Genomic DNA, 20984 nt, shown 5'->3' on the forward strand with positions numbered 1-20984 from the left:
GCTTCAAAGTCAAAAAGTCTTTTCTGAGTGTTGATATTTGTGTAGAAGGCTTAATTTTAAAATAAAGTATATGGGCAATGAAGACTTCTTAAAAGGCACTATAAAAGGCAAAATCAGACTCATGCTTGCACTTACTTGCTGCACTGAAGGATGCTTGTCCTGCAGCTCGGCTAACTTGGAATCTTGTTCATATGGTGGAGTAGAACAAAGAGACTCAAAATTCACCTCTGCTATTTGTGTACAATCTTCATCAGTCTGAGACATGTTGGGCTCTATTCCTAAACATTCATTTCCAGCACTGAGACTGCTGCCTCCCTCTTTTCTGTGACAAATGGATCCTACCGTGGCTTCTGACAATGTGTTTATGGCTGCTAACAACTCAGCTGGCAATGCATCATCCTTTGTGTTTTCTAGTAAATCTCTGTGACATGTCAAAGGTATTGATAGCGAATTCAAAGAGTTGCTCAATGGGCTCATCAACTCTCTAGGTTCAATATCATTCATTATTCCAAACAATGTCTCCTCCTGAGTGCTTGCTGGTGATGTCATTAACTTTTCTAAGGCAGAAACAAAAGTTTCAACAGAGCTTTCTTCATCTTTGGTTTCTTCAGAAGTGATGGTTAATGTGACTTCCTTTCCAGACTCAAAAAATACATTTGGTGCTGCTAAGATCTTCTGCGGCTCTATTAACGAATTCTCCTTGACAGCAACCATATCAGATACTTTAATAGCAGTACCTGAGAGAAGGCTCATTTCAGGAGAATCTCTGTCTGCATTTAGCTCCTATGTATTCAAAAAAGAAATTCCATCAGTACAGTATATACAAAGAAGTGTTTAAAATGAAAACTTTATAGTTTTCCAATTTATCATGTCAGTAAGTTATCGCCAAAAAATTTTAACAAATTTCCTCCCCTTCTATAAATAAAAATAGTCTAAAGGGAGACATATGTAATACTCTTTGTAATACTTTAAGCAATAAATAATTTTAAAAAATAAAAATAGTCTATACTACTTTCCTATACCAAATCACTAATGAGCAAATGGCTAAACAAACAAAAGTAGACCAAGGGTAAAATTGGCTGGACCATAATTACAGATGGCAACTTATCTGTTCAGCTAAGTTTAACTGTGCTAAAAGAAGAAGCAGAGATGGCATGGATAGTTAACAGATTATCTCAAAATTTCACTGCAGTTAATGGTTGTCAAAAACTTGGTCATACAACAGGGGGATGGGAGCATGAGTTTGTGTGTGGGGGGGAGGATGGGGGTTAATGGGGGGGATGTGGACACATTTGTAATACCTTAACTAATAATAAAAAAATAAAAAATAAAAAATAAAAAAAATAAAAAACTTGGTCATAAACCTATTGAATTTTTAAAAAATTATTAACCAGGAATAAAATTGGTATACTTTCATCTTCTTTTTATTTCCCACCTCTTTATGAATATATAAATGTGAAGTAAAAAAGCCAAAACACAGGTCAGAGGAACAAAGAGGAGAAATGAGGGCACAGTTCTATGTAAATGTTACGAGCCCTGCCTATAAATAAATGATTCTGAGTTGTGAATTTTTTAAACAAAAAAACACAAAACTTATATTTCTGAATGGTTATTATTTTTCAAAATCATCACCTTAATAGGTTACACCCATTCTCAAGTATTTCTAATGCTCAAAATGTTATTAGACTTCCTCTTTTGAAAGTACTTTCAAATTTTTTATAAGCCATTAAAGTAAACCACTCTCAGTATTTTAAAGGAACTGAACTTCTTGTCAATACTAAAAACCATTTATTTGCTTGACCTTAAATAACAGAATGGGTTTCAATAATGTACTATTCCTAAAAATTGAATCCACCTTCCATTGCCACACCACTCTGATAAAATGAATTGTAAATTGTAAGCCCTTTAATATTCTGATTTGAAAAGAAAAATGAAAACTATTTATTCCCTTTCCTCCTTTTCTACCTGCCACAATTTATTTTCTTGCATACATAACACACAAAGCTTAAGAAGATATCACTCATTCATGGATAATAGAGACCATTATAAACTTTTGAACAATAATAGATACAGAGGCAGAGCTGCCTCAAACAGATTGTCAAACTGCAGCAGGAAGGCCGGGGAGGGTTGCGGGGCAGGAGGTAGGGGGGTAAGAGATCAACTAAAGGACTTGTATGCATGCATAGAAGCATAACCAGTGGACATAAGACATTGGGGGATAGGGGAGGCTAGGGGATTGTCTAGGGCGGGGGGATAAAATGGACACATATGTAATACCCTTTGTAATACTTTAAGCAAAAAAAAAAAAAAAAAAAAAAAAAAAAAGAAGATATATTTATTTAGCAGTAATGCAAACTATAATTTTCTCTGAAAGATAAAAGGAATTTAGAAGGAATTCAAGAACCAGATCCTATCCATTCTTAAAGTCACAGTTCAAGGTCTCTCTCCTATTTAAAATCTTTATAGCTATTAAATCCAAAGCCATAGATGTAATAAAGTATACACACTTTGAATAACTATAAAGGCAATGTTCGTTAAATCTAAAAAGAAAGAAACATCAATTGAACTATCAGCTGTTAAAGCTTGTATACATTTTTTGGGACACCCTGTATATTAGACACTGCCCTAAAAGAATTTAATTTCTAACTGAAGATTAAAAGCATAAGTACATAAGATAAAATAAAGTATAAATAATGTCAAAAATACTGTATGAACTCAAATGAATGGCATAAACCACAGAGTGGCCTAATGTATTACAAGATCATTTTCTGGAGAAGGGAAGAGGAGGGAGTCTGCAGCAAGCTTTCATGATTGTTTTAAAAATGCTTGCTTTCTTTACCATAAGAATTTTCATAGTATGCACATTATAAATCTGAGACTTTAGGATACAGTGTTCTCCAAACTTCTTTGTTCAAAAAAATCCATTTTCTCAAAAGATCTATTAATTTTATAGGATGCAAGTGCTTAAGAAATACTGATATAGTCAGTGAATAACGAATGCTAAAGAGAGAGCAATTTGGTCAAGATCAACAGAATTATCTGAGAAAGAGCCAGAGGAAAAGGGACTTGAGCCTGAAATAAAAAAAATTGTGAAGGAGTGAAATAAGGGAGAAACACATATTATTAAGCACCAACTAAGGTCCAGACACCATGAACTATCATTGCTCTGTCTTCACAATCCTGTGAAATGGGTATCTACACATACCACTATGAAGTGGAATTCTACACATATAAATAACACACTTGGAATGCACACCTATCTGGTTCCAAATTTTATGCTCTTTCTCTTGCTTCCGGGTTCTTGACTTGAACAAGTCCCTAAAGCAGGAATGTGTAAGGTACACCTGAGATCAAGTAAGGTACAGGTATAGTAGTATTGACCAAGGAAGAGCCTAGATGGGCTTGAGGCTTTAATCAACATAATTTTTTAAAAAAAATCTAAACCTCTGATCTCCATGCTTCATCTCAGTTATGTAGACCAACCTTTGCTGGGTGTGGCAAAACTTCAGGATTTTCAGCCTTAGGCCCTAGAAGAGAAAAATATATGTTTACATTCCAGTTTTATTAAAGTACTAAAACCATACGTACCCTCACCTGGCATTTCTTAATCATATAACTTGAAATGACTCCCTCAGAAATATATGTAACATTTCAAATATTTTCTAAATATTATACCAATTTGACATAAAAGTATCATTATGTTGCCAATAAAGTTTATAAAAGAAAATTTTGCCATTTCTTTAAAAATATTTTACATGAAGTCAAGTAAAATTATAATTATTTGGAATTATTTTAGCTAAAAGCCAACCTTTCTATTTTGGCTGAGCTATTCTAACTGTTTATAACTACAAGGGAAAAAATCACATCTACTTTCTGAGTGTTCTTATCCAGTACAGGTAATATAATTTAAAGAAATTCATGCTGTCAAGTTAAGCATGAAAAGGAATGCCCCATGTAGAGTCAGGAGGTTGTCCTAAATGTGCCTTCACCATCAACTCCTCACCTGGCCTGCTGCCTCTGAGATGAGCTGGTTGACAGCAATTCACACCAAGTTAAAGAGGATCAAGAAAAGAGATATTTCCCCTCTTGCCTCCAACCTGCACCAGCAAGGCCCTGCCACTCTGACACACTTACGCAGGAATTCAGGGCTCACTGGCATATGTTTGAGTCATTACTTTGGTTTCTTTTGATTAGGCAATATCTAGACCTAGAGTGTAAGCAAGTAATTATCCACCAAACCTCAGAATGCATCCTCACAAGCAAGACAGGTTTTTCAGGGGGGGAAATAAACATACTGAGCTTATATGCTCACTGAGCTTTACAGCCTGCAAAAACCTATAATTATTATTATTTGCTTCACCTTTGCCATTTGAAGAGGAAAAGCTATGAAAATCAGCTAGGAAGATTAATATCATGGTATTCCAGTTCCTCGAAGAATGATGAGCAAAAAGTCATAAGAATAAATCATTTCTTTTTCTTTTTTTTAATAAATCATTTCTTATCCTTGCATTAGAGTCCTTTGTGCCAAGCAATAATGATATCTAACACTATCAATATCTTTGTTTAAAATTTTATAACTGGTTGCTTAAAATGTGATACCAATAAAGGAACACTTTAAAAACAATAGATACATCTTCAATCATCTTTGCAAGGAGGTTTTTGTTTTTAATAAACTCTCAAATCCTTTGGGGTTAGAGTTCAAAAAGAGAAAAAGAGTTCATCCTCTTCCTCCTTCTCTGAATTGTAAAGAAAGAATCTCAGTCATCTTTTATGTTGTTTCTAACCACCTCAATATAAAAATGATCATTCTTTTATGCCAATAGTTACTATTCTTAAAACTTGATAAATTAATGTAATGAAGTGTATTATTATAATTTGACTACTATATTTAAAAACACATTTAGAAGGAATTCTCATTTTCCAGCAACAAAATTTACTTAAGTTTTCACAAATAAAAAAAGTATTTTTCTTGAGTTCTTGTCTCTCCTTTAATAAATTATTAAAAGATTTTCTACTTATCACTTGAAAAGATAAAATGTACTGTATAGGAAATAAAGTCTAAAGTGCCAAATGAAAAGAACATGCTCAGAGGAACTAAATTTTAACTTATAAACCAACTATTTTAAGGCCAATGTTATCCTATTTACTAAAGATCAATTACTTATTTTGGTTAGAATTACTCTGAATCGGGAGGGAGAAGATGGAATTGTATGAGAACAGAGTCAATTATACTATCTAACAATGTAATCGTTTCTTTATATGTAAATTAACCCACAGTCTACGATGGTAACAAAAAGAGCTTCCTGTTCTGAACACTGTGAAGAGTAAAGGCAAGAGGGAGCTGCAATGAAGTGTCAGAAGGGAAGGGAATTATTTCTGAGTCTCAAGTCACAGAAGCTTCATGGCATCAAGGAACACCATGAAGTTATAATTCTGAAGTTAAAAGTCCCATGGCACTTTTAAAGGAACATTCAGTAAAATACTTGCAACTCAGAAGTTCAATGAGTGCCTTATGATGCTATTCGTGTGGCAAAAGTGCAGATACCAATAGCATCATAAGGTATAACGGCTCTCAGAAGGACAAATGAGTAGGAAGTTGGAAGTGTGGAAAATGCAGGGCATAGTGAAACCCTGTTTTTCTGGGACCGAGTATGAGAAAAATGAGAATAGATCTTTTGCCTAACTATTGCTGACCCTCATTATCATGATCAAAATCCAAAGGAGAGAAAGGAATACCCAAGGCATGCTATCATCCATGTCACCTCTCTCTCAAATTGTTCAAGACATCCTATATTATAAAAGTCTAATATGCTAAGTGTCTGGTCATCCAGTTGTCCAATCAAAGAGTAATATGTTAATGATATGCTAAGGCCGCTCAACCACTCGCTATGACGTGCACTGACCACCAGGGGGCAGACAGTCGACCAGTTGCTATGATGTGCACTGACCACCAGGAGGCAGACACTCTGACTGGTAGGTTAGCTTGCTGCTGGCCAATCAAGCCCTCTTGTGGTCCCTCCCCAGTTGGCCAACCTCCCAAATCCCTCCCTGGCCCCAACTGAGCACCAGTGGGGTCCCTCGCCCTAGCCTGCACTCTCTTGCAATCAGGACCCCTCAGGGGATCTGAGAGAGCCGGTTTCAGCCTGATCCCACCGGCCAGGCTGGGGGACCTCACTGGTGCATGAATTCGTGCACTGGGCCTCTAGTACTTACATAAAAAAAGGACTTCAATCTCTATTATGGTACCTCTGTAGCTTCATGATTGTTCCAGTTTATCTATAAATTGCATCTTGTAAAAGATGCTAAGTAGGTCTTCACCACATTTGGAGGGCATGTTTGGCATAATCTGAATTATATTAGGCTATTTGCTATTGATTAGACATCTGAAAAACCACAAAGGCTTTTATACTTGGAGAGAAACATCCATTACTATTTGTATTTATATTTGTTTAATGGTCAATTTACTAAACTTCTGTTTAATCTGAAAACTACTGTTTCTTTAATATTTCAACATTAATTACAAACTTAAATTCCCTTAAATAATTTAAACTACAAATGTAACATGTTTGCTATTTCAAACATATTAACAATTAGACAAAACACACATGAATACAATGGCCATAAAACTTATTAGTACTCTTAACTTAATTCTATAACAATACATTGGTATAATTCATTCTACATTATTTCTATATCTGTTACTATGCTTTCTTATGATTGAAGTTATTGACTGATTTTTTTTCTTGGCGCATAAGACATTTCCCTCAAGACAATTCAAAATTGAACAGCCAATTATCTGACTTTACTTTAATAAACTTAAACCTCACAAAGGGGAGAAACCAAGATGGCGGCATAGGTAAACATCGGAGATTGCTGCCTCGCACAACCACTTCAAAAATACAACTAAAAGACAGAACGGACATCATCCAGAACCACAGGAAGGCTGGCTGAGTGGAAATTCTACAACAAGAAGGAAAGAGAAAAGCATACCGAGACTCAGAGGAGGCGCAGTACGGAAGCAAAATACAGAGGTACAGAGGTGCATGCAGAGAGGGCTGGCGGCTGAGGACACGGTTGTCTTTTTCAATCAGGAGGGAGTCTCAAGCTCTGAGCTCCAGTTCCGGGCGAGTCTCTGGGGACCCAGACTCATACAGGGAGAAACTGGACTGTCTGGCATCAGTCAGAACTCGAGGGCAGCTTTCTCTCAGAGGCGCTCACAGCGATTGCCGGGGCCTCTGAGGGCAGGACTGAGAGCAGCCATACTGCTCACTCTGCCCAACCTGTTGATCCCCTGGGACCCCGCCCCGCCCAAGCCATACACGGAGGCTTTTGCATATGAAAGGCCCGGCCCTTTGTAATCTGAAAATTACTTAACAAACTGCAGCTGGCCCAAGGCCCCAGGGCAACTGGCATTGCTTTACAGCTGGCTTCTGCTGGGTAGCCTCAGGCAGAGGCTAGATTAGCACCTCCTTAGATCCAAGAGCCAGTGTACCCAGTGGTCAGAGTGGGACCATCCAGATTACAACTCCTCAGTTCCATAAAGGACATACTCAGGGGGCTGACTCAGTGAGCACCAAAGCCCCACTGAAGCAAGTCTTGCCCCAGAAGGGTGTCTTCAGCACAGAAGTTCTCCCACCGTAGACACAGCTGATTCTCACAGCCAATTGGCCTGGAGGTCAATTCCTCCCAGTGTTACCTACAACAACAATCAAGGCTTAACTACAACAAGACTGTGCACAAAGCCCACAGAGGGTGCACCAAGAGTGTCCACCTCAGGTAATTGGGGAGGCTGAGCCACTGGGCCCTATAGGACACTTGGCACAGAAAGCCACTCTATCAACACAGCGAAGCATAAAAAATGCCGAGACAAAGAAACAGGACACAAATGACAGAAATGGAGGAAAGCAAACTATTGGATATAGAGTTCAAAACCACACTTGTAAGGTTTTTCAAGAATTTTCTAGAAACTGCCGATAAACTTAATGAGACCCTCAAGAAATCTAGTGAGACCCTCAATGTTGTGATAAAGGACCAACTAGAAATTAAGCATACACGGACTGAAATAAAGAATATTATACAAACTCGCAACAGCAGACCGGAGGATCACAAGAATCAAGTCAAAGATTTGAAATACGAAGAAGCAAAAACCACCCAACCGGAAAAGCAAAATGAAAAAAGAATCCAAAAATACGAAGATAGTGTAAGGAGCCTCTGGGACAGCTTCAAGCGTACCAACATCCGAATTATAGGGGTGCCAGAAGAAGAGAGAGAGCAAGATATTGAAAACCTATTTGAAGAAATAACGACAGAAAACTTCCCCTACCTGGTGAAAGAAATAGACTTACAAGTCCAGGAAGCACAGAGAACCCCAAACAAAAGGAATCCAAAGAGGACCACACCAAGACACATCATCATTAAAATGCCAAGAGCAAAAAACAAAGAGAGAATCTTAAAAGCAGCAAGAGAAAGAAACTCAGTTACCTACAAGAGAGTACACATTCGACTGTCAGCTGATTTCTCAACAGAAACTTTGCAGGCCAGAAGGGAGTGGCAAGAAATATTCAAAGTGATGAATACCAAGAACCTACAACCAAGATTACTTTATCCAGCAAAGCTATCATTCAGAATTGAAGGTCAGATAAAGAGCTTCACAGATAAGGAAAAGCTAAAGAAGTTCATCACCACTAAACCAGGATTATATGAAATGCTGAAAGGTATCCTTTAAGAAAAGGAAGAAGAAGAAAAAGGTAAAGATACAAATTATGAACAACAAATACACATCCATCAACAAGTGAATCTAAAAATCAAGTGAATAAATAATCTGATGAACAGAATAAACTGGTGATTATAATAGAATCAGGGGCATAGAAAGGGAGTGGACTGACTATTCTTGGGCAGGAAAGGGGTGTGGGAGTGCGGGAAGAGACTGGACAAAAATCGTGCACCTATGAATGAGGACAGTGGGGGGGGGGGGTGAGGGCGTAGGGTGGGAGGGGAACCGCGGGTGGAAGGGAGCTATGGGGGGGAAAAAGAGGAACAACTGTAATAATCTGAATAAAGATTTAATTTTTTAAAAAAAACTTCACAAAGGTTATTTTTTATGATCTAATGTTTTGCCCAAGAATGCTACCTTTAAGGTTTACGTGGACAATGTTACAAAAGCTTTTGTGCTATCATTATTATATACTGACCTATTCTGTTAGCATCACTGCAAATTTATGCCTGCAATTTTAATATCTTATCATGACTAGCAGGACCATCTAAGGCTTTAATTTCCTAAGAGATGAGGGATCTAATCTGTGTAGAAAAGTCTCCTTAACTGAATATCAAGTTAGTCTGCCATCTTGGGCCTTAATTAGACCCCACTTATTACATGTTTTTATGTGTGGCTGCTGATGCTATGTGGTCTTCCCTTTTCTTGGTACAGTTCTTATCCCAGGACAACTTGACTTACAATTCTGTTTTCTTTCTTCTCTACTTACACAGTGACAAACAAAAATATCCTATGCTTTATAAACATTACGTATTTAATAGAGAAAACAAAAAGTACATGTATTAACAGGTTCCTATTTCTTAAAGTCATTAAGAAGTCTTAAACACTCTACTATAGTTGCTTTTCTTTTTGCATTGGGACTATTTGGTACACTATTAACATTTTTTAAAAATATTTTTTACGCGGACAATGAGGCTTGGTGGTTGTGGGCTGGGTCCCCAGTAGGGAGTGTGTAGGAGGCAGTCGATGAAAGATTATCCTCGTTGATGTTTTCTATCTCTCCCTCTCCCTTCCTTTCTGAAATCAATATTTTTGAAAATGCATGGTAGCAATATATACTAGACTAGCCCAGTTGTAAATAAATATATCTAATTAGACTAAGACAAATTTACTTTATATGACTCTACCCATGAAAACATACCTTGAATGCTTTCGTGGTTCAGTGAAAGTTCAGCTTCAGGAAATGACACAGTGAACATTGGACAACTTTTTCTGGTTTTAAAGCATAAATCAATTAATAAAGAAATAAAAATTTTTAAATGGAAAGAAGAAACACTTTCTCATTCAAATACAATTTAAATTATTTTCTTCATTTAAAGGAATTTCAAAATAGGATGTTTTTATTGCTACATTATTCCAATCACTTTTACAATTACTATCAATTTGTTAACATTAATATTTCAAGTGCTGCCCTATTTTGTTTGCCTCAGTGGATAGAGTGTCAGCCTGTGGACTGAAGGGTCCTGGGTTCGATTCTGGTCAAGGGCACATGCCTGGTTTGCGGGCTTGATCCCCAGTAGGGGGCATACAGTAGGCAGCCAATCAATGATTCTCTCTCATCATTGATGTTTTTATTTCTCTCTCCTTCTCTCTTCCTCTCTGAAATCAATAAAAATATATTTAAATAAAATATTTCAAGTGCTTGCATAGAGGGAGCTGAAAATTTAATGGGCGAACTTCAGTGGTATAAACAGGTTAAACTACACTTAGTTCTGAAAGTAACTTTGGAGATGACTGTCTGCCAAAAAGGGGTGATGGGGTCAGGAAAAAAGAAACCCTGCTCTTGAATTATGTAGCTTGACTATCTAATACACTGAAAGTTTGTCATTATACTTTAAGATGTAAATGAAAGTCACTAATGACTTATGACATGATTTATAATTCTTGTATTTCACAGTAAAGAAAAAGATAGCAAAGAAAAGATAGGAAATACTGAAGGGAGAGGTTGAAAGCAAAATAAGTCATTCTTTTTTGTTGTTGTTGTTTAAAGTATTATGTCTTTTTTCCCCGATTAACCGCCCCCCCCCCCCCCCCGCCACTCTCACCCTCGAGGGCAAGCCCCCACCACCCCAGTGTCTGTGTCCATTGATTATGCTAATATGCATGTAAACAAGTCCTTTGGTTGATCTCTAACCCCCTCCCCTGCCTTCTCTCGAGGTTGGATGGTCTGCTCAGTGCCACCTTGACTCTGGATCCATTTTTGTTCATCAGTTTATGTTGATCATTATATCCCACATATGAGTGAGATCATGTGATATTTATCTTTCTCTGACTGACTTATTTCGCTTAATATTATGCTCTCCAGTTCCATCCATGCTGTAAGAATTACCATCCAAATGGTAAAAATTTCTTTATTTTTATAGCAGTGTAGTATTCCATTATGTAGATATACCACAGTTTTTTAATCCACTCATCTGCTGATGGGCACTTAGGCTGTGTCCCAATCAGAAAGGATATATGCACCCTATGTTCATAGCAGCACAATTTACAATAGCTAAAATAAGTCATTCTTAATCTGCAATTGTGATCACCTGCCTGGGATCATTAAAAGTTCACTGAAGAAAAGCAATCAGTTAATCCTTTTTTTCTCAACTACTTTACTACACAAATTCAATCAAGATATCTTCCTTAAAAAAAGAAAAGGAAAAGAAAAGCCTGGGCTGTGACTGATAAGGATCAGTTGGTTGTGATTTGATTCCTTATCACAGCACAGGTTGTGGGTTTGGTCCTGAACCAAATGGGGAAGCAACCAATCCATGTTTCTCTCTCCTTCTCTCTTCTTCTCTCTCTAAAATCAGTAAAAACATATTTTAAAGAAAGAGAAAAGCCTCTATTTTCAGCTGTTTTAAGAGTAGTTTTTACGCACCAGACATATCTACTTTAATCCTATGCAAGAATAATAAATCGAACATTCTCTCCTGTCTAAAAAGAGAAATAATCAATATATGCTATCTTGAAAATGGAAATGAAACTGCTCATATAAAATAATTCTATGAGGCAAATAGATCTTAATGCTGATTCCCCCCAAAAAACATTATTCTTTGAGAACAACCTGATTTACAATAAAATAAAACCATAGTTTGAGTCAATAACAGAATTTTTTTCCTTAATTACTAAGGAGAACTTAAGACATAAGTCCAAAAATAGAGCAAACTTTCATCTAAATTATTAAAAAATAATTATTTATATTAGGCAAGACGGCAAACAATGTACATCTCTGATAGTAGAGGAATGATTAAATTATAGTACAGTCAAGTTATACAGTGAACCACTGAAACCATTAAAATTCATGTTTATAAAATATATTGAGAAAATAATTATGATAAAGTATTAAAATTTAAAAACAGGATACAAAACTATCTACAAATGGTTCTTTTGGGGCAGTGAGATTATGGATGCTATGTTAGTCTTCTTTAGTCTTTTCTTTTTTTCTGTTTCTGAACTTATATTGCTAATATATTCAGTAAAAAGGATTTTTGAAAATAGCAATTCTCAAACTTTTTGATTTTAGACTCCTTTACACTCTTAAAAAATTATCGGGAAATCCAAAGAGTTTTTGTTTATGCAATTTATAATTACAGACAGTCCTCCAGTTACGTTGGACTCGACGTACGTTGTTTCGTGGTTACGTTGCCATATCCCATTTACAGTACTTATATTTAAAAAAAAGTTCCATCATTTTGACATATGTGCTTTATGTTTTTTATTATTTATTTACCACAAGTAAAGGTCAGAAATTATCTTTCTTTTAAGTTTTTTTTACTGTTTCACTTCATCACTCTGTGTATGTGCTCCCATGTGAGTAACATAGGTGCTTAAGTAGGTGGGTTCCGACTTATAGCGAAAATCGCGTTACGTCGTGCCGTAGGAACGGATCTCCGAAGTAACCCGAGGACCTACTGTATTTATATTTACATGCGAGAAATTAAAATGGAGAAAATTTTAAAATAACCATTAATTTAAAAGTAACAGTAATAATCTAGTGCTATGTTAATATATTTTATGAAAATGATATTTTCAAAAATAGAAAAAATTAGTGAGAAAAGTGACAGTTTCACATTTTTAAAAATCTCTTTAATGCCGTAACCGGTTTGGCTCAGTGGTTAGAGCGTCAGCCTGCGGACTGAAGGGTCCCAAGTTCGATTCTGGTCAAGGGCATGTACCTTGGTTGTGGGCACATCCCCAGTAGGAGGTGTGCAGGAGGCAGCTGATCGATGTTTCTCTCTCATCAATGTTTCTAACTCTCTCTCCCTTCCTCTCTGTAAAAAATCAATAAAATATATTTAAAAATAAAATAGCCGAAACCGGTTTGGCTCAGTGGATAGAGCGTCGGCTTGCGGACTGAAAGGTCCCAGGTTCGATTCCGGTCAAGGGCATGTACCTGGGTTGTGGGCACATCTCCAGTGGGGGATGTGCAGGAGGCGGCTGATTGATGTTTCTGACTCTCTATCACTCTCCCTTCCTCTCTGTAAAAAATCAATAAAATATATTTTTTAAAAAATTTAAAAAAATTAAAATAAAAAATTAAAATAAAATAAAAATCTCTTTAATGTAAGCTACTATCTCATATTTGTTACTCCTTTTAATCTTGTTTTGTTAATCCTCACTCAATATTTTTTCCATAGATTTTTAAAAATATGTTTTTATAGATTTCAAAGAGAGGAAGCGAAAGGGAGATGGAGAAAAATCAATGATGGGAGAGAATCAATTGACTGCCTCCTGCATGCCCCTTACTTGGGACTAAACCCACAACCCAGGCATGTGCCCTGACTGGGAATCGAACTGTGACCTCCTGGTTCATGGGTCAACATTCAACCACCGAGCCACACCAGCCGGGCTCCATTGATTTTTAGAGAGAGTGGAAGAGAAGGAGGGAAGCACAGGGAAAGGGAGGGGGGGCGAGAGGGAGAGAGGGAGAGAGAGAGGCAGAGGGAGAAGGAGAAGGAGAGGGAGAGAGGGACAGAGAGAGGAAGAGGGAGGAGAGGGAGAGAGGGAGAGAGGGAGAGAGGGAGGAAGAGGGAGAAGGAGAAGGAGAGGGAGAGAGAGAGGAAGAGGGAGAAGGAGAAGGAGAGGGAGAGAGGGAGAGAGGGAGAGAGGGAGAGAGGGAGGAAGAGGGAGAAGGAGAAGGAGAGGGAGAGAGGGAGAGAGAGAGGAAGAGGGAGAAGGAGAAGGAGAGGGAGAGAGGGAGAGAGGGAGAGAGGGAGAGAGAGGGAGAGAGACCTACCTGAGAGAGACACACATTGATTGGTTCCCTCTTGCACATGCCCAGACCAGGGCTGGGGATGGAACTTGCAACCCAGGTACAAATCGAACCTGTGACCCTTCAGTGCATGGGCTGACGCTCCAACGACTGAGAAACACAGTCCAAGACTGTTTTCACTCTTTTGCCATATATTTTGTTTGACATATATAATAAAAATCTGATCTTATACAGACATGCAGTTGAAAAAGGAAGGAGGCCCTAACCGGTTTGGCTCAGTGGATAAAGTGTCGGCCTGCAGACTCAAGGGTCCCAGGTTTGATTCTTGTCAAGGGCATGTACCTTGGTTGCAGGCATATCCCCAGTGGGGGGTGTGCAGGAGGCAGCTGATCGATGTTTCTAATTCTTTATCCCTCTCCCTTCCTCTCTGTAAAAAATCAATAAAATATTTTTTAAAAAAAAGAAAAAGGAAGGAGTATTTTAATAGCCTTTTTTGATAAAATAAAAGCAATAACTTCCTTAAAGGTAACTGAAAATGTAGATATTGAATCAAACTCAATGAACTTTTTGTATTGTGTTACATTATAACACATAGAGGCTCAATGCATGAAATTCATGCATGGGTAGGATCCCTAGGCCTGGTCAGTGATCAGGGCCCATCTGTAGGGCAACCGGCGGGGTGATCACACCCCCCCCCCCCCCCCCCCGCGCTGGCACCCACCTTGGCTGGCCTGGGGGCAGCTCCTGTATTGAGCATCTGCCCCCTGGTGGTCAGTGCACATCATAGGGACCAGTCATTCCACAGGTCGTTCTGCCGTTTGCTCGATTTGCATATTAGGCTTTTATTATATAGGATTACTGATTTTGTGACATCATGCATTGGTCTTTTAGAAAATATTGAGTTATGCAAATGTTTTTTTAAATCTCACTCAAGGATATGTTTTGATTGATTTTTAAAGAGAGAAGAAAGGCCAAAACCGGTTTGGCTCAGTGGATAGAGCGTCGGCCTGCGGACTGAAAGGTCCCAGGTTCGATTCTGGTCAAGGGCATGTACCTGGGTTGCGGGCATGTCCCCAGTGGGGGATGTGCAGGAGGCAGCTGATCGATGTTTCTCTCTCATCGATGTTTCTAACTCTCTATCTCTCTCCCTTCCTCTCTGTGGAAAATTAATAAAATATATTTAAAAAAAAAAAAGAGAGAGAAGAAAGGAGAGAGAGAAAAACACTGATGTGAGAAAGAAACCAATCGGTTGTGTCCTGTATACACTCCAACCAGGGATTGAACCAGAAACCTAGGTATGTGCCTTGACTGGGAATTGAACCTGAAACCTTTTTAGGTATATGGGATGACACTCCAACCAACTTTGCCACCTGGCCAGGGCGAATCATGCAAATCTTCTATGTGTTTCCTTATAAAATATCAAAAAGATCACCTTTATAAATATTACCACTGATCTCACCAGAAAAGTTTTAAGTATTGGAAAGACATCAATGTAAAGTGGTAGACAGAAGTTTTCCTAAACTCTAATTTTCTCTTGAAAGCTTGAATTTTTTCTTTTGCAACAAATACCATTAGCAATTTTCCTTGAAGTGACTGGGTTACTTCATTCATTTTCAAGAAAATGTCTGACATATAAACAAGTGTGAATAACTAGTTTGTTAGTTATTTTTTCAAATTAAAAAGAAAAGTAAGGCTAGTTTTCTTACAATGCTTACAACTAAAACAAGTGCTCTATTAGAGCACTTCAGTACTATTAGCATACTTCCCGCTTCATTTGATTTAATAAAACTAATAATTTTTCTGTTTCAACAAATTCATTAAGTGAAAATGGCTGAGGTTTTTGTTTGTTTTTAAATGCTAGTACATGGCAGTGAAAAATACTATGATTATTAGTGCTATTTGGTGGCACTGCCCTGATTCCTACCTAGGGCTCCAGAATTTTACCCATTTACGTTAGGACTGTAAGTGCAAACATAAATACCATGCAACAGGCAATAATGTGTTGGTATTGTTATGAAAATAATTTTGGCCTCACAGACTCTCTAGAAAGAGGCTCAAAGATTCCTAGATGGTACACAGACCATACTTTGGGAAACATTGTTTTAAAAGAACTAAAAGGGTAAAGTCTCCTAAAGTAAATAGTTGTATGAAGTCTAATTTCAATAAACTTTACAAATTCTTCTTTCATGCTATGCCTTAAATTCCCTTTCAAAATAATATTAATAAACAGAATCATTTAATCTGATTAAACCTCTCTTAAGAAATAAAACTTACTGCCCAGACAGTGTGGTTCAGTGGTTGAGCATCGACCCATGCACCAAGAGGTCACTGGTTCAATTCCCAGTCAGGGCGCATGCCCAGGTTGCAGGTTCGGGCTCTAGTAGGGGGCGTGCAGGATGCAGCCAATCAAAGATTCTCTCTCATCATTGATGTTTCTATCTATCTATCCCTCTCCCTTCTTCTCTCTCTAAAAATCAATAAAAACATATTTTTTAAAAAAGAATACTTTAAAAAAATAAATTTTAAAAAGAAATAAAACTTGAGAGTATTTGTAAAATTATACATATATATCTATGCTGCTAAAGGGGCAATTATTCAAAAACATAATTCTAAAATGAAAATGAAGACTTTTTTGATGTGCAAAATGACTAAGTATCTATAACATAATAAAGCCAAAAATTAGTATGCTTACTCTAACAGAGCTTGATTTCGTTCCATTTCATCTTGAGGTTGCTAGGGGAAAAAAACACAGTAGTTTTCCAACTGATGAATACTAACCCAATACAACACACTAAAAATTTAACATTTAAGGTGATTCATATTATTCTTTCTTAGCATCTTTTTTTATTGTAGTAAAATACGTATAAAATAAAATTTACAATTTTAACCATGTACAGTTCTGTGGTACATATATATTCACAATGATGTGCAACCATCACCACCATCCATCTCCAGAGGTTATTCATCCTCTCCTACTAAAACTCCATACCCATTAAACACTAACTGTCCATTCACCACCCCACCAACCCTCAGCATCTACCCTTTTACTTTTTGTCTCTATGAATTTGACTACTCTAAGTAGCTCATATAAAAAAATACTGCAGCCCTGGCCAGTTTTGCCTAATGGATAGAGTGCTGGCCAGCGGGCTGAAGGGTCATGGGTTCAATTCCCGGTCAAGGGCATGTACATCGGTTGCAGGCTCAATCCCTGGACCCAAGTAGGGGCATGAGTGGGAAGCAACCAGTCCGATGTTTCTCTCTGCCTCTCTCCCTCCCTTCCACTCTCTCTAAAAATAATGGAAAAATATCCTCGATGAGGATTAAAAAAAAAAAAAAGGAAAGAAATACTACATATATTTGTCCACTCATGAGTGGTTTATTTCGCTTGGTATAATGTCTTCAAGGTTTATCCATGTTGTAGCATGGCTGAAGAATATTCCGTTGTATGTACCATATTTTGTTTACCCACTCATTGATTAGTAGACACTTTGGTTACTTCCACCTTTTGGCTATTGTGAATAATGTTTCTATGAATGTGGGTAAACAAATATATTTCTGAGTCTCTATATCCACTTATTTTAGGTATAATTGCAAAAGTGGAATTTTTGGATCCTATGTATAATATTTTGTGAGATCACTATACCATATTCCACATAGACTGCAACCATTCTACATTTCCCACAAGCAATGAGTAAGAATTCTGATTAAGAAAGAATGTCGCCCTGGCTGGTTTGGCTCAGTGGATACAGTGTCGGCCTACGGACTGGGGAGGTCCTGGGTTTGATTCCGGTCAAGGGCATGTACCTTGGTTGCGGGCACTTCCCCAGTGGGGGGGTGTGCAGGAGGCAGCTGATCAATGTTTCTCTCTCATCGATGTTTCTCGCTCTCTATCCCTCTCCCTTTCTCTCTGTGAAAAATCAATAAAATATATATTTTTTTAAAAAGAGAATGTCACCTCCCTACAGGGGCTTAAAAAGACTGATACTGATACACACACACACACCAGCTTCAGCTACATATATAATAAAACAGGTACTATATATACATATAAATCTCTCTACGAGTGCTGGCCTTGCCAACCATAATCCTTCTTCTATTACATGGTCATCAAACAACCTTGTGATTGTTCATTTCCTTCAAGGTTCTCATTAATGTTCATTTAAACCAGTCGTTCTGAACCTTCCTAATGCTGCGACCATTTAATACAGTTCCTCATGTTGTGGTGACCCCCAACCATAAAATTATTTTCGTGGCTACTTCATAACTGTAATTTTGCTACTGTTATGAATCATAATGTAAATATCTGATATGCAGGATGTATTTTTATTGTTACAAATTGAACATAAAGCATAGTGATTAATCACAAAAAAACAATATGTAATTATATATGTGTTTTCCGATGGTCTTAGGCAACCCCTGTGAAAGGGTCGTTTGACCCCCAAAGGGGTCGCGACCCACAGTTTGAGAACCGCTGATTTAAACTGATTTCACCTTTATATATGGGTAAGGATGGAAGGTGAAAGCTGCAGAATGGAGAAGAAAAGTGAGATTCAACCTGAATTCACACCTCTCAGATAAAAAGTTCCACAGGTAATAGCCGTAAGATTGAATTAATCATTATTCCCTGTTAAACAAGTATTTTCTATATGATCAAAAATGGATTATAATAAAACCAGTGATGCCCCTGTACTAATCAGCATTCTCCAGAGAAACAAAACCAATAGAATATGTACATATGTATAGAAAGAGATGTATTATAAGGAATTTGCTTCATGGACTGGCAAGTCCAATCTGCAGTGTGGGTCACCAGCTCAAGACTCAGGAAAACTGATGATGCAGACGAAGTCCAAAGGCTGTCTGCTGGAAACTTCTGTCTTGCTCAGGGCGGCTGTCTTTTTGTTCTATTGAGACCTTCAACTGGTTGGATGAGAGCCACCTACATTATGGAGGGTAATCTACTCTACTAAAATCTATTATTTAAATGTTAATATCATTCAAAAACATCCTCTCAGAAACTGCTATACTAAACATTTTCCATGTAAAGTTAAAAACTGCTTTCCAAAAAAATATGTCACCTAGAAATATAATAAAACAGGTACTATGTAGGTGGGGCAAAAGTAGGTTTACAGTTGTTTGTATGGCAAATAATACAGTAATCCTATATAATAAAAGCCTAATATGCTAAGTGTCTGGTCGTCCAGTAGTCCATTCAACCAATCAAAGCATAATATGCTAATGATATGTTAAGGCCGTTCAACCGCTCGCTATGACATGTACTGACCACCAGGGGGCAGACACTCTGACCAGTAGGTTAGCTTGCTGCTGGGGTCCAGCCAATTGGGACTGAGTGAGATGGGCCGGACACGCCCTGGAGTTCTCCTGCAGTCCCTCCCCGGCTGGCCAACCTCCCAAGTCCCTCCCCACCCTGATCGTGCACCTGTGGGGTCCCTTGGCCTGGCCTGTGCCCTCTCGCAATACGGGACCCCTCAGGGGATATCGGAGAGCCGATTTCGGCCTGATCCCGCAGGCCAGGCCAAGGGACGCCACTGGTGCACAAATTCATGCACCAGGCCTCTAGTTAATAAATAATAATACAAGAATAAACTGTTTCTCATACTTATAACTGTAAATCTACTTTTGTCCCACCTTATATATATCAATGAAAATAAATGTTCAAATAAAATAAAAAATAAATTTTTTTTTTAATATATTTTATTGATTTTTTACAGAGAGGAAGGGAGAGAGATAGAGAGTTAGAAATATCGATGAGAGAGAAACATCGATCAGCTGCCTCCTGCACATCTCCCACTGGGGATGTGCCCGCAACCCAGGTACATGCCCTTGACCGGAATCGAACCTGGGACCTTTCAGTCCGCAGGCCGATGCTCTATCCACTGAGCCAAACCGGTTTCGGCAAAAAAAATAAAAATAAAAAAATTTAAAAATAAAAACTGTTTGCTACATAGCACCTGTAAATAATAAGGAAAGGTATTGCAAGACCCAACAAAAATGATGAATATGAAATATTTTAAAAGATGCTGCTTATATATTTTTTTTTATTTTTATTGATTTTTTTACAGAGTGGAAGGGAGAGGGATAGAGAGTTAGAAACATGGATGAGAGAGAAACATCGATCAGCTGCCTCCTGCACACCTCCTACTGGGGATGTGCCTGCAACCAAGGTACATGCCCTTGACCAGAATCGAACCTGGGACCTTTCAGTCAGCAGGCCAATGCTCTATCCACTGAGCCAAACCGGTTAGGGCAGATGCTGTTTATATTTTTATTTTACTTTTTAAGAATAGTGTATTGGTTTTTTTAGAGATTGAGAGAAACATCAATGTGAGAGTGTAACAGCGATTGGTTGTCTCCTGCACACCCCCTACCGGACACTGAGCCCACAACTCAGCTATGTGTCCTTGACCGGGAATCAAACTGGCAACCTTTTGGTGGACAAGACAACACCCAGCCAACTGAGCTACACCGGCCAGTACCTGCCTATATTTTTAAAAATTAGTATAGTGTATAACAAACCAAAGATCCTCGATTTCTACAAAGTTTATCCTTATCTAAAATAGTCCATCATTTCTAAAATATTCTGTTTTGAAGTTGAAATATAAATATTGTATATGAGTATTAAGGAAGAATTTATTTAGAAATCCATTTAGTAATTTTTTGGAATTTATTTAGAAATCAATTCAAGGTATAAAGCAACATATTTTATTACTTGAAAATAATTATGGGAAAGCATCTTTTCTGGTCTCTCCATTTCTTTATTTGATAAAATCAATTTCTCTCATATAATTTCTTCTCCCCTCCCCCCCACAATGGACTTTTCTTTCTCCCCCCACCCCCTAGAGCAGTGGTTCTCAACCTGTAGGTCGCGACCCCTTTGGGGGTCAAACGACCCTTTTACAGGGGTCACCTAAGACCATTGGAAAACACATATAATTACATATTGTTTTTTTGATTAATCACTATGCTTTAATTATGTTCAATTTGTAACAATGA

At 37.8% G+C, this 20984-nt stretch overlaps 1 protein-coding gene across 1 annotated transcript in view; it reads right to left on the reverse strand.

The window, feature by feature from the left end:
- The window catches only part of ANKRD31 (ankyrin repeat domain 31), a 139147-nt gene that overhangs the window by 102776 nt on the left and 15387 nt on the right, over positions 1–20984 (reverse strand). The window contains exons 4-8 of the mRNA XM_036311078.1: positions 16666–16706; positions 10480–10485; positions 9915–9985; positions 3484–3527; positions 226–783 (exon numbers count right to left, since the gene is read on the reverse strand). Coding sequence (XP_036166971.1) covers positions 226–783; positions 3484–3527; positions 9915–9985; positions 10480–10485; positions 16666–16706 — 720 coding nt within the window. The remainder of the gene's footprint in view (positions 1–225; positions 784–3483; positions 3528–9914; positions 9986–10479; positions 10486–16665; positions 16707–20984) is intronic.

The sequence above is a fragment of the Myotis myotis genome, unplaced genomic scaffold, assembly GCF_014108235.1.
Source record: "Myotis myotis isolate mMyoMyo1 unplaced genomic scaffold, mMyoMyo1.p scaffold_m19_p_5, whole genome shotgun sequence".
In the NCBI taxonomy this organism is placed as follows: domain Eukaryota; kingdom Metazoa; phylum Chordata; class Mammalia; order Chiroptera; family Vespertilionidae; genus Myotis; species Myotis myotis.